General features: G+C 39.4%; 1 protein-coding gene across 1 annotated transcript; it reads left to right on the top strand.

Moving 5' to 3' along the window:
* The first annotated feature begins 1,137 nt into the window (after window positions 1–1,137).
* On the top strand, window positions 1,138–3,402 carry LOC116643004 (heat shock protein HSP 90-beta-like). Its single transcript, XM_032421713.1, is given in 2 exon segments — window positions 1,138–2,614; window positions 2,616–3,402. Coding segments are annotated over 2 exon segments (2,172 nt in total). The 5' UTR covers window positions 1,138–1,229.
* Window positions 3,403–14,504: the final 11,102 nt, after the last annotated feature.

Raw genomic sequence — 14,504 nt, 5'->3', positions numbered from 1 at the left:
CACAGAGAGGCTGCCCAGTTAATTCATAGTGATTCATTGAAAAAATATTGCCTACTTGCCTGTCCATTTGAAAACACGTCTGAGAAATAGTGTGAAGGGTAGAAGTAAGGCAGAAATTGGATCCCCAGAAACTCTCTATTTTTTTTCCAAAATTTCTTTTCTAAATAGAAAGTAAACTTTGATAGTGACTCAGCTTCATCTTTATAGTTAGAATTGGGAAATAATCCTCACCTTTACCAGTCTGACCGCTGTAATCAATCGCTAGGTACCTGCACTATGGAAAGTTGGTATGTGCAGACCCACATGTCAGTGAAGGCCCAAAGAAACCACTTACTCATACCCGGAACAGGGGCACTCCAGGAAAGCTGATGAGTGGCTATTTCCAATTCTAAGTCTCTTTTCATATAAAAACAATAATGATAGCACTAAATTAAGCATCCCAAGTCCCCGTGCTATAGTGCTGAATTGCAATGAACCTGGTTTCAGTGCCTGTGGAGTGATGGCATTCCCCAATCTCATTACTGGAAACTCTGCCTTGTCATTTAACATTTAGTGGAGCATGCAATGTTGCAGGTGGAATTTTCTTTCAGTTTAAATACATGACTGTAACAGGAAATGGGAGTCCTCTCTATCTGTATAAGGATGGATAGAGATAGTCATTTATTTTTTGCATATATTGGACAAATTTTCTTAAGTACTTGTTTTATGCCAACATGATGCCATTTGCTAAGACAAAAGAAGTATCGTTCATGATCCCAAGAGTAGAGATGTTAACATTGAAACCTTCAATTTTATCTAAAGTTTCCCTTAGCCTCACTTCTTATTGAGCAATAATAATAGGTGCCATTTTTGGATCACTTTCCATGTTCTAGGCACGATGCTAAGCATCTTCTAAAACCAGCGCATTGATCGCATTATTATCTTTACAAAAAATTCAATTTTACACGTTCAAAATCTGAGTCTGGGAGAAGTTAATGTCTTGTCCAAAGTAACCCAACCAGTGAGTGAAGTAATACTATAACAAGTAAAATGATAGAGCCACAGCCTCAATTCAGGTTTGTTTTACTCCAAAGTCACTTTTTTTAACTTCTATACTGCCTCCAAAGTACTAACTTAAAACTGAAGTTCCTTCTCTTGAGTCACCCCCGCACAGCCTTGTTGCAGAGACGTAGCCAGACGCAGTCCCTACCCACCGTGGTCTGTAGTGCTTGCAGCTCTTCTCCTTTAAGATGCCTGAGGAAGTGCACCATGGAGAGGAGGAGGTGGAGACTTTTGCCTTCCAGGCAGAAATTGCCCAACTCATGTCCCTCATCATCAATACCTTCTATTCTAACAAGGAAATTTTCCTTCGGGAGTTAATCAGTAATGCTTCTGATGCCTTGGACAAGATTCGCTATGAGAGCATGACAGACCCTTTCAAGTTGGACAGTGGTAAAGAGCTGAAAATTGACATCATCCCCAACCCCCAGGAATGCACCCTGACTCTAGTGGACATAGGCATTGGCATGACCAAAGCCGATCTCATAAATAATTTGGGAACCATTGCTAAGTCCGGAACTAAAGCATTCATGGAAGCTCTTCAGGCTGGTGCAGACATCTCCATGATCGGACAATTTGGTGTTGGCTTTTATTCTGCCTACCTGGTGGCAGAGAAGGTGGTGGTTATCACAAAGCACAATGATGATGAGCAGTATGCCTGGGAGTCTTCTGCTGGGGGCTCCTTCACTGTATGTGCAGACCATGGTGAGCCCATTGGCTGGGGTACTAAAGTGATTCTCCATCTTAAAGAAGATCAGACAGAATATTTAGAGGAGAGACGTGTCAGAGAAGTGGTGAAGAAGCATTCACAGTTCATAGGTTATCCCATCACCCTTTATTTGGAGAAGGAACGAGAGAAAGAAATTAGTGATGATGAGGCAGAGGAGAAGAAAGGGGAGAAAGAGGAAGAAGATAAAGATGATGAGGAGAAGCCCAAGATTGAAGATGTGGGCTCAGATGAGGAGGATGATAGTGGGAAGGACAAGAAAAAGAAAACAAAGAAGATTAAGGAGAAATACATTGATCAGGAAGAACTGAACAAGACCAAGCCCATTTGGACCAGAAACTCTGATGACATTACCCAGGAGGAATATGGAGAGTTTTATAAGAGTCTTACTAATGACTGGGAAGACCACTTGGCAGTCAAGCATTTCTCTGAAGAAGGTCAGCTGGAATTCAGGGCATTGCTGTTTATCCCCCGTTGGGCTCCTTTTGACCTCTTTGAGAACAAGAAGAAAAAGAACAACATCAAACTCTATGTTCGCCATGTGTTCATCATGGACAGCTGTGATGAATTGATACCAGAGTATCTCAACTTCATCCGTGGTGTGGTTGACTCTGAGGACCTGCCCTTGAATATCTCCCGAGAAATGCTCCAGCAGAGCAAAATCTTGAAGGTCATTCACAAAAATATCGTGAAGAAGTGCCTTGATCTCTTCTCTGAACTGGCAGAAAACAAGGAGAACTATAAGAAATTCTATGAGGTGTTCTCTAAAAACCTAAAGCTTGGAATCCATGAGGACTCTACTAACTGGCGCTGCCTTTCTGAGCTGCTGTGTTACCACACCTCACAGTCGGGATGAGATGACTTCTCTTTCAGAGTATGTGTCCTGGATGAAAGAGACTCAGAAGTCCATCTATTACATCACTGGTGAGAGCAAAGAACAGGTTGCCAACTCTGCTTTTGTGGAGCGAGTGCGGAAGTGGGGCTTCGAGATAGTGTATATGACAGAGCCTATTGACGAGTACTGTGTGCAGCAGCTCAAGGAGTTTGACAGGAAGAGTCTGATCTCGGTTACCAAGGAGGGCCTGGAGCTGCCTGAGGATGAAGAGGAGAAGAAGAAAATGGAGGAGAGCAAGGCCAAGTTAGAGAACCTCTGCAAACTCATGAAAGAAATCTTGGATAAGAAGGTTGAGAAGATGACAATCTCCAACAAGCTAGTGTCTTCACCCAGCTGCATTGTGATTAGCACCTATGGCTGGACGGCCAACATGGAGCAGATCATGAAAGCCCAGGCCCTTTGGGACAACTCTACGGTGGGCTATATGATGGCCAAGAAGCACCCGGAGATCAACCCCGACCACCCCATCATGGAGACGCTGCGGCAAAAGGCCGAGGCGGACAAGAATGACAAGGCAGTCAAGGACGTGGTGGTGCTGCTGTTTGAAACAGCTTTGCTCTCCTCCGGCTTCTCACTTGAGGATCCCTAGACTCACTCCAACCACATCTACTGCACGATCAAGCTAGGCCTGGGCATTGATGAAGATGAAGTGACTGCTGAGGAACCCAGTGCTGCTGTTCCTGATGAGATTCCCCACCTTGAGGGTGATGAGGATGCCTCTCACATGGGAGAAGTAGATTAGTTCTACCTGCAGACCTTGTGCCCTCTGTAGAGTGTCCCCATGGCTCCCCAGAAGCCCTGAGTGGCCCCAGTTCACCTGGTTCCCTCTGCTGATGTCTAGTGGTTTTTTCTTTTTTTCTCCTATCTTTGAGGCAGGAAAGAAGGCCCTCAAGCCCTATCCCTTCTGATATTTGAAGGGGTTTGGATGTGCATTGTGGGTTTTTTTTGTTGTTGTTGTTTATTTTGTTCTGAGATTAAAGTATGCAAAATAAAGAAGATACAGTTTTATACCAAAACAAAAAACAAAAAAACCCAAAAACCTGAAGTTCCTGCATCTTCAAAGTAAAGCATAAGTCGAAGCAAGTAAGGGAAAAGATCAATTAGAAACACCATAACATTGGCCTCTACATCAGAGGCCGAGGAGACATAGATTATTCTCTCCTCATTCTTCACATATAAGTCTCTTTTTCAAGTGCCTTTCCTCTTTATTCCAACTGTTGCTGTCCCATTACAATGGCTTCCTGACTTGTTTCTCCACCTCAAATTTTGTCCCCTAACCTCTCCTCTGAATTATCATGTAATGATCAATCTAATATACAAATCTGACCATGTCACCCTCATGTGGAGAACATATAAATGGCTTTTCATCATCTGATCCAGCATCCTGCATATGGCATGCAATTTAGCCTGTATACTTCATCTCCTGCCACCCTCCTTCTTTCCACCAGAATCCCTGGTGGTACAAAAAACATGTAGATTTTTCTGCGCACATCGTTCTGTTTGGCACATCTTTTAAAAAATGTGCTTCCTTTCTTCTGAGATGTTTAAGGACCTCCACATATTTCTAATACACCTGGCACACATCTCTATCTTAGCACTTCCCATGTGAGATTAAATAGATCTATTTTCGTGGGGGATTTTCTCTCCCAGCAAACTGGACTACTTTCGTGCAGAGCCCATGTCTTTTTCATATTTGAATCTTTGGAGCCTTGTCAAAGGCCTAACAATACATGTTTGTTAAACAGAAGTAAAGCAAACTGACAGCAAAACCAACCAATTAACCTACAAAAAACAGAAACAAAATATTTGTAGTTTTTCCAGTAGAACATAGGTACTGCTTTGACAGATAAATTGGTGAAAAATCAAAAGATCTGGGTTTACCACATCTTTGCATTCACTTGTCGTGTGATCTCCGACCAACCACTTAATTATCTGAGGTGAATCTCAATTTCCTAATTAGTTAAATATTTGCATGGGATCATCCTTGGATGTTTTTCCAAGCATAAATTCTATGGCTACCATTCTAACTACCCTGCACACCAGAAATGACCCTTCGGGAGACATAATTATTTAGAGGCCATATATATGAATCAATATAAGATCTACACATAAAGAAAAAGCAAAACATAGTAAAAATTCTGTTTTGTAGGCAGGGAGTGTTCCCCTGACCCAATAATTTACCCTAAAATGACATGCCACTAGTTAGAAAAAACTAAATAAGAAAATGGGGGTAGAAAATTGCAACACAGCACCCTCTCTAGCTAGAAAGCAAATCCTAAGCATTGGGGCTATATCATAGTCTCATTGCATTTTTAATGTCTTATCTCTGTTAAATAACAAAAATTCAACTGAGCAAATTTAAAGATCAAATTGCCTTTATTCAATGAACATCCCATCTAGCAAACAGAAAGGAGTTCCACTGAACTGTAGAAAAAGAAATATTTTTAAAGGCAGAAAAGGGACGGAAAAAGGAAATTGTAAGCAAAGAATGCATTGTTTCAGGCAAGGTCATCTTCCTAAGGGGAATGGAAGGAATCTATCGGGTGGGTTACCTCACTCGTGCTGACCAAGTAATTCCATGTTGACTGGTTAAAAGTTATATTCCTGGGGGGTTGAAACTGGTGAAGTATTAAGTCTTGGTTTGCTGTCATGGGGTTGAGCACAAGTGACTCCATTTTGGATCTGCTGTCTCCTTTTTAACATCTTACTAGACATGAAAAGCAGCCATACACGTTCCTGCATTCTACCTTTCTACCTAATGAGCCTATTGAAACCCTTACGGGGCCAAAGATTTAGGAGCAGCCATCCTTGGCTCCAAGAAACTCTGCTTCCTCAGTGAAACAATGGTTTAGCTTGAGAAACAATATTAGCTATGGCACTGGCCTCCCTGTGAAAAGATCCTTCATTAGAGTGGCTCGGCTGTTGGTGTTTCTGGGGCTGGCACAGCATTAATCTCTTCAGCTATAACATACTCAAGTTACTGGTGTTGGAAAACTGTCCAAGCAATTTACAAAAATAGCAACGCATAGACTGCAAGAGTCCAACATACTGTATTTCGGTCAATTGCCTCTACTTAGCAGTCAAAATTGTAGTTGTAGAATTAGGGGACTTTATGGGTCGGTGGAACAAAGGGAAATCAAAATTCGTTGTCAATTTTTCCTTGGTTAAGGGTTTAAGGCTTTGGTAAAGTGGGATTTGGTCACAGTCAGCTGGCTCCTGGAACTAGAATCCTTTTGACGTTATTAAGAATCAATTAAGCATTGTTCCCCTAGGTATTGCCTTGGCCCCTTGGCAATTTATCCAGGGTTTGTATGTTCTGAGTCTCTTTGTAGGTGCAGTATAAATGGGTCTGATTTAGATCAAGGATAGTTTTAAAACTAATGAGTGGATCTCAGGGACAGGCTAATGAAAAGCTTTACAAGAAATTTTCTCAACTGTCCTCCCTGCATGTGCCCGACTTTAAAGCATTGAGCAGTTTCCCCCGACCTGCTTTAGAACAAAGTGACAAAATTAAGGACCCTATTTATTAAAGGCCCAATAAAGATTATAGTACATTATAGAAGTCTACCTAAAAATACACAATTTATGGTAGCATTGAGACTTAACTCTGTCTCCAAAAAAGGAGACAGTTGGTTTTGCTCTAAGAAATTATAAAAGTCATAATTAAAAAATCCATTGTTGAGGGATGTGTTAAAAGCAGATCATGGGTCTCAGCTTGTAGTGAATTTATTTTGAACCTCCTGAAGCAGACACTGCAAATTTTTACATTCTAATGAGTGAACTAAAAACATATATTTCAAAGCAAATAGCACTCATAAATTACATTTATGACACATGAGGTTGCTGACTGCTGTGCAGGGAGCACAGAGTAATGGTGCTAATATGCACTCTAGCTTGATTTTCTCAGTTCCCAACATGCTCTAATTCCACACTACAAATCTTTAAATGGCAGTTATATTTTAATTAATGTGATTATGTGCTGCCATTAGCAAACCCTCCCCCAGCACATTTCTCCTGCCAGGCCCATGAATGCCAGTAAACCATTAACATAAAAGGGCTGTTTGCTTATTAAATTCATCTACACAAATAGGCAAGGGTTGCAATTGTTGATTTGCCACTGAAAGAACAGAATGAGAAGGAGTTGCTCAGTGCCTGGCAGTTGCAATTATCTGGTGTAATTAAGTCTAATTTATAAAGCCCCCCTCAAATGAGAAAGTAACAATTTTTGTTAATTAACAAGAGCATTTGTAAAGCTCGTTAACTCCATCATTCACAGTCCGCCTGGAAAAATGGGAGCATATGGCTATTAGGATGGGACATGTTGCATATGTGTATTTGTGCATTAATCTGTTTGGAAGGTCTAATGATTGAAATGGGAGCTAGAAATGGATGTTATATTACTGAGGAAAGAAGATCTACTGTTTTCATTTATCTTTACAGCAATGTGAGTGCTTTGTCATTATCTTCTGCATACGGTTTCATTATTCTGATACAGCACTCTACATTGCCTCATACCCTCATGCCCATCAGCCTGCAGGGTACAAGAGCACTTATCTTTCCTGATGACTGTTGAATCATTTAAAACAAGTTATTAGTGAAACAATTAAAATGATATTGGTTCACAATTGTATTTATAGCTGGCAGGCATAATGGAACATTCTGAATAGCAGTCGGGGGTTCTCAGAATGGATGGAAAATGCTGTTAATCAGAGACAAGAGAAACCTCTAAAGAAAACCTAAATTGCAAGAGCACATTAATTGTATTGGAGCATTTCATTTAATTGAGAACAAAGGGAAGGTAAAAATCATATTATCAATGTTTTATGAACATGAAGAAATAGGAAAATTACTATGTCATTTGTCACATATCTTCTATTGGAAGTGAAAATTAAAAAGGCAGTGTTTAACTTTAAACAGAGCAGACCGAATGTATCATGCTGCTGCACACTTTTAAAGGGAGCACCAAAATAAAATATACTGAACAAATTAATAAACTAAGAAATACAGAGGAAGACGTTGGGCAGAACGCCTCTCCCGCCCTTCCCCCCCACCCCCAAATGAGAAGATACCAGTGAAGCTTGGAGATTGTCAAATGACTGTAAAAACAATGAAGGTCGTCCCTGCTCGGCTCCATTCATAATTCTCAAGAAATTACTGTGATCAGATGATCTGCAAGAAGCATATAAATATATTATTTCATTCTTGCCTTTAGTGGTAGAAGTCACCAGAATCGATCAGAGACGATGACAACATATAGGTAGGTGAATAGCGAACGTCTCCTCTCACATAAACCAATTCATTTAAACATGCCTTGACTGGCATTGTGGATGGGACCAGTCAATCATGCTACCCGGCGTGTGCGTGCGGTGTGCTTATGTGCTTGAAGGAAGCAGACATGGAAGACTGGAGTTGGGGTAGGTGACAGTGAGAATGAGCTTGGTTGGAATAAACAAAGCTCAGATTACAGTTTTCCTCTAATAAACCAACACATTTGGGAATTTCGATTTCTTCGGTGAAAGGCAAGTTCATTAAGCCAGTGAGCTAGTCTCCAGTTTAAATGAGTTTATTTTTAGGTTGTATTCCAAATTGGGTAGTTTTATTGTTACAACTTAAAATCTTTGCTTGGGCTGAACATAAATATAGAAAGTTCAAATAGATAGCATAATTATAGCACTAACTATGGACCTAAACACCGTGACTCCAATATGGCGATTGTGTGGATAAGGACACCAGAGATAGGGAATAGAAAACAAGTTTTTATATACAAGAAGAACTTAAAGTGAATATTCAAAGAGTGAGTTGAGTTTTTAAATGAGGAAACATTTTATTGACTGGGAAGGCCTGAACTTGTTAAAATAATTACATCACAAAATCATAATTTAAGGAGACTAGCAGGAATGTGGATCTTAAGAAATACATTACAATAGTAACAACAAATGCCTACTGAGTTCTTACTGCATACCAAATATTGTTCTAAATTCATGAAGTGATTTTTAAAAATTATATAACATTCTTTGAAAAAACTCTATGAACTTTGAATATCCTCATTTTATAGATGAGGACATTTGGGTATAGAAAGTTGATGTAATTTGCCTGATGACACATGGCTAGTCACCGCAAGAAATCCTTTGTCAATTGATTAGTCAGGTTGTAATCTATTAAATTGAATATTTGAACTTATATATTGTTTCTACTCACATATCCTCTTCCACTGAGAAAAAATGTGAAAACATTCTTATGAAGATTTCCCCATATTTGTTTTTCCAGTTCTGAAATTACAAGCCAAATATAAGTATATTAACTTTTATAAAGATAGAATAATTTGGGGTCTCAGATCAAATAAACAGTTAAAATAGCATTTTTCTGGCTGCCTCTTTCTGACCGCTGACTTGCAAAGTGAGGTGGTGGCCCTTGGGGGATAGTGGGAGGGATGATGAAGTATAGAATTTAACTGTCTCTCAGTTTTTTTCTCCTTATGGATTTCTTCAATTTCCACCCTCCTCCCAGGTATTTAGAGCTGCCTGGTCCCCTTGTACCATTCCAGTGTGTGGGGAAAAGGACAAAAACATGACTGGCTTCAGGAACTACCTCATTATCTTACAGTAGATTTGAACTGGTTTAAGTTTATTACTATTGCAAGTCTTCTGACAACAATATGTATACATCTGACTCTCACAGTAAGTACAGTTTATGAATGGTTGTTATTTGCCTGAGTAGTTTTAAACTGCAACTCATTGTACCAAATAATAAAGAATTGATAGTATAGGAGAATAATTAATAATTTTATCCTAAAATCATATAGAAAAAGAAAATCTAACTATTACATTTTTGTTTAGTTAAGTTTTCCGTAAAGATGCCAGTGCATGTTTTATTTTACACACAAGAAGGTAGGAAAAATATTTCATACACTTTATGTAAATCCATGATGACAGAATAAACCTTAAAGACCATCTTTATAAGTCTATGTAAGAAAACAAAACAGAATATGAAATTATGGCCAGTCTATTCATTTTGTAAGTTTATCTTATTTTTTTTTTTAAGATTTTATTTATTTGGCACAGAGAGAGAGAGCGCACAAGCGTGACCACAAGCAGGGGGAGTAGCAGAGGGAGAGGGAGAAACAGGCTCCCCGCTGAGCAGGGAGCCCGATGCCAGACTGGATCCCAGGACCCTGGGATCATGACCTGAGCCGAAGGCAGACGCTTAACTGACTGAGCCACCCAGGCGTCCCAAGTTTATCTTATTTTGAAATTCTGGGACCCAGTGTTTGATGAAGAAAGACGAATTAGTTATACCCAAGTTTCTTATCTATGTGTATCATCCCATTACATTCATTTTACTTAAATCTTATATATATATTTAAGCTTTTTTAAGGAAGGCAATCGCAAATTACCAAGAATCATTAGAAAAGATTTAATGAGACAAAGCCAGTGTGAAGTTCAGAGATTGAAGGAAAGGAAGGACTAGTTTTTTTTGTTTGTTTGTTTTTCCTTATGTTTTTTTTCTTAAATTTTTATTGTTACGTTAATCACCATATATTACATCATTAGTTTTTGATGTAGTGCTCCATGATTCATTGTTTGCGTATAACACCCAGTGCTCCATGCAGAACGTGCCCTCTTTAATACCCATCACCAGGCTAACCCATCCTCCCATCCCCCTCCCCTCTAGAACCCTCAGTTTGTTTTTCAGAGTCCATCATCTCATGGTTCGGAGGAAGGACTGGTTTTGCCTGTTTGTCTTGTTAATCATAATATCTATAGTGAAACAAGCAACAAGATTTAGATTTAGTTAAAAATGCTGACTAAAGAAAGTAGTGAAAACTCTCAATATACGTGTTGTTAAACACTGAAATCTGTTATCCTCAGAGCTTGTTAAATTTCTTAGTCTTAGAATTTTAGTAATAGTGTAGAATTACTTGTATTGTCTCTTATGAATCCCAGAAGAGGAAATTAAATGAAGGAGACCTCCTTTACTCTGAAGAGGTTAAGAAATATTTATTCAACTCTACATATAAAAGAGTCATCAGATAAAATGGAGTAATTCATATGCATAGTTCAGCACCTACTGACACATTAAAAGTTCCCTAAATATTATGCCCTATTGCAGCTTAAAATACATTTCAACTCTTAAAATCCTATCATTGTAATTGCTCCATCATTGGACAAAGGCTTCTAACATCAAAAGGTAAGTTCATATGCCATTGATATTCTCACTGTATAAAGATCAGCTTATGCAAAGTGATTAATAGAAAAATTAATAGCCACAGATAGACATTTCTCTTCTATATAATCAAACTCAGTATTTTAGTTTAATGGGAAAGTGTAGTCACTGTTAGAGAGGGAGGAAACATATTCTTGCTTTGTGACAATGTCATAAACATTTGACTTGCAAAGTGTATGGCAAAAGCACCTTCAACTCTTCTGTACCCACAAGTATACCCATATACATATACAGTCACTATAAAACCTAATTTCAGAATAATTCAAAGTTTAGCAAAAATTATATTTCTCAAGATAGTTAATCAACATAAGCTGAATTCATCATTGCCCTCCAGCATCTTTTCAGCTAGCGAGCGGTGCTGTGTGCTCAGGACTAAATTCAGGTTAACACAATGTGTTAATGGAGTTTATACTGGCTGAATTCTGCTTCCCAGTCTTGCCATATTCAAGACCCTTGGGAGCCAGGGGCGAGTACTAGACAATAAAAATATAACAATACAAATAATTTTTCATATTATCTTTTCTTTAAGCATCCCCAACTTGTCGTGGTTAAATTTTTCTCAGCAAAACATTATTAAAGTTCTCCCAGATAGATTGTTTCTCACATTCTAGGGCTGTTTTAGAGCAGGTCATGTGCTGAGTTTTAGGTCCTTCTGGTTCAGAATTACTGAATAAGGAGAATGGAGAGAGAAAAGAAGACTTAATTTATTAATAATAAGCTTTATTCTGCCTTATTTAGGGAGGCAGGGAAGAGCAAAGGGTGGGAAGCTGAAGTAGAATTGAGTCAGAAGCCAGAACTGCAGTACTCCCTTACTTTGCCCAATCCCAACATTCCAGAATATTTCTCTGGCTTCTCCATGGCCAAAAAAAGCAGGAACAAATGAGGAAGTCAGGAAAATTATTGTTTGGTTATACTAGTAAGAGGCCTTTCTTAATTGATAATGGAATTCAGTGAGGTTTCATAATGAGTCCAGTTCAACTAAATTTATGTTTTCTTCAGTCATGTGAAAGCGATGTCAGACTCTGCTCTCTGTTTTGAGAAAAGTCTTTCAAGTTTCTTTGGCATGTTCACACGCTACCAGAGCAGTTGGTTACCAAGTGGAACATTCTCTTTGGCAAAACTCCCTGAATCCCTTTGTTTGACTAACTTCAAACATCATTTTCTAATTGCATTTAATCTAATTACACCACATCTCATGTTCCTATAATTGTTGGTCACTACCTAAACTAGGCCTTCCAGTTACTGCCTGTTCTTTTTCTTTCCCATGCCCATTGATTCTTTGCTTCATTTCTCCCTGCTTCTGCTTTCCTCCCTCTCAAATCTTCACAGGGAATATTCTGGAGATTTATACAATATAAAACACTCCTATACTCATCCTTAACTAGGTATTTATCACAGGATCCAAAGGTGGGAGAGGCATTCTTTCCACTTCCTCATTGCCAGTTTCGGACCACACATGCTGTCCCAGGTGCCTACCTTCCCAGTGTGCCACCTGCCTTCCCTCAGGGCTCCCATCTTCTACGTTCCTGGTAACTGCTCCATAGTTAAGGATTTACATTGCTTTTTCAATACCCAGGCACCATGCTCTGTGACAATACTCTTCGTGCGGGTTATCCATCGAACTGTCCACATCCATGGCTCTTCACTTTGGATCTCCCCTGTTAACCCCACCCACCCACCCATGCACTCACAGATGCATGGATTCCACACTCAGTTCAGCTATCCCTTTCCATGAGGATGTCATGGATTTGTCATCTAGAAATGCCATCAGATCACAAAAAACTTGAACTCTAATTCCTTAATCTTTATCCAAGGCTACTTAATCATTCTGACTTTCTTATGCTCTCACTTACACGGTGCCTTTAATGATCTCCGTTTTCCATTTTCCCTCCCTACAACTTCTCTATATAGCACAGCCCACTCATCAGCGACCTCTTGCTCTCACATCTCTCCAAGCTTAGATTGTGGTGCTCAAGGGTTTAGGGATTATAAATGACCCGTTTCTTGGTCTATGCAAGTGTGCTAGAAGGTAGTATGACTAGGCAGAGGTCATCGTTGATCACCATAAAAGCTTAACACATCTTTATGCGACCCCGTTATTCCCAGCCCAATGCATATTTGAGTGTGTCTCTGGTGCAAATGCATGGGAAATGTATACCTATCAACCCCCAACTTCTCCAGCATCTCTTCTTCTGCACGGCACTTGTAAAACCCTGTTCTAGTTCAAGTACCTAGTCACCCTTTCCATCTCATGTACTTGTGCTGCTGAGTGAGCTGTTGGAAAGACACCACAAGCTTTGAAGACTGCTGCCCTACACATTCAAATTTCCTAATCTTCTATCTGCTCTTTTAACTCTATTTAACACTTAACCCTGTTAATGTATTATAACAGCTTTTTTTTTTTGTTTTGAGAAAATAAAGTCACTCAAATATTGACTTGAAAATGTCTGTCTCTCTGTGTACATTCTTATCTCTGCCTTCCAGGGCCAAAGGACAAGATGCCCTCCTTCCTGTGCAAAGCTAGGCCTTCTTGCTTCCCTACTATTCCATCTTCAGCAAGAACAGGGTTACTTTGCTGTCCTCTCTGTCTTATCTTCTTCCCATCTGTTGTACCCACACCCCTGTCAAAGTGATTTTCCTGAAACACAAGTCTTATCCTGTCACCACTCTCCTAAAATCCTGTCCAACAGCTCTCTGTTGCTCTTAGACTGAAGGCTAAATATTTCAACTTCGCTTTCAAGACTGCACTACTAGATTCCAGATGTCTCATCTCTTAGGCACTGACCCTTGGAGTTGTTTCCTCCTGCCTTGGACCTTTACGTGGAATCTTTTGCCTAGAGCACCCTCCCTGTCATCTACCCAGCTCTTTACTTGATAACCCAGCTCCTCCACCCTCCAATGAGCCAGTCCACTTTCACACGGACCTCAGGTTTCATTTGATCCTTCAGATTTCAAATTGGACTTCTACTTTCTCTAAGAAGACATTTCTGAACCTCCAGATTTGGATTAGGTGACGTGCTTCCTTGAAATCACTAACACAGACTTTATCACAGTGTGTTTTGATTTTTTTTTTTGCTTACTTGTCTATGTTTCTCACTAGACAGTAAGCACTGTAAAGTCAAGTACAACATCCATCTTTTTTCCTGACTCTTCTTAGAGGCCAAGTGTTACAATCTGAAACATAAATATTTTATGAACCGAATAACAATAGAATTGGTAAGATTATAGATCTAAGAGCATATGTAGATGAGCAATTGAAATCTAAAAGGACTCACAAGAACATATGATCTGCTTTACAAAGACAACCAGGAACCATAAGCATGTGATCTGAAAAAAAATTAAGGTCATTTAAAAATTTCTCCCCCCCCAAAGTAAGCAAAAAACAAAAGACATAAAGAATCAAGGCAAATGTTACCAAAATTCCTGAAGAGAAAGTAAATAATGCTCAGATTAAGAGGACAGCATTTGCTTCCACAACCTTATTACAGCTTGACAGCAAGTTTCAGACCAAGTTGAGGGTTTTTTAAAGAAAATATTCTTAGTGTCTGTAGATGACCAGATGCATCAGAGGATCTGGAGCACCTATAGACTGTGCAAGAATTCAGGAACATGGAATGGAGA

Source organism: Phoca vitulina, unplaced genomic scaffold, assembly GCF_004348235.1.
Source record: "Phoca vitulina isolate PV1807 unplaced genomic scaffold, GSC_HSeal_1.0 scaffold25, whole genome shotgun sequence".
Lineage (NCBI taxonomy): Eukaryota > Metazoa > Chordata > Mammalia > Carnivora > Phocidae > Phoca > Phoca vitulina.
This window is presented reverse-complemented; position numbering and strand designations above follow the sequence as displayed.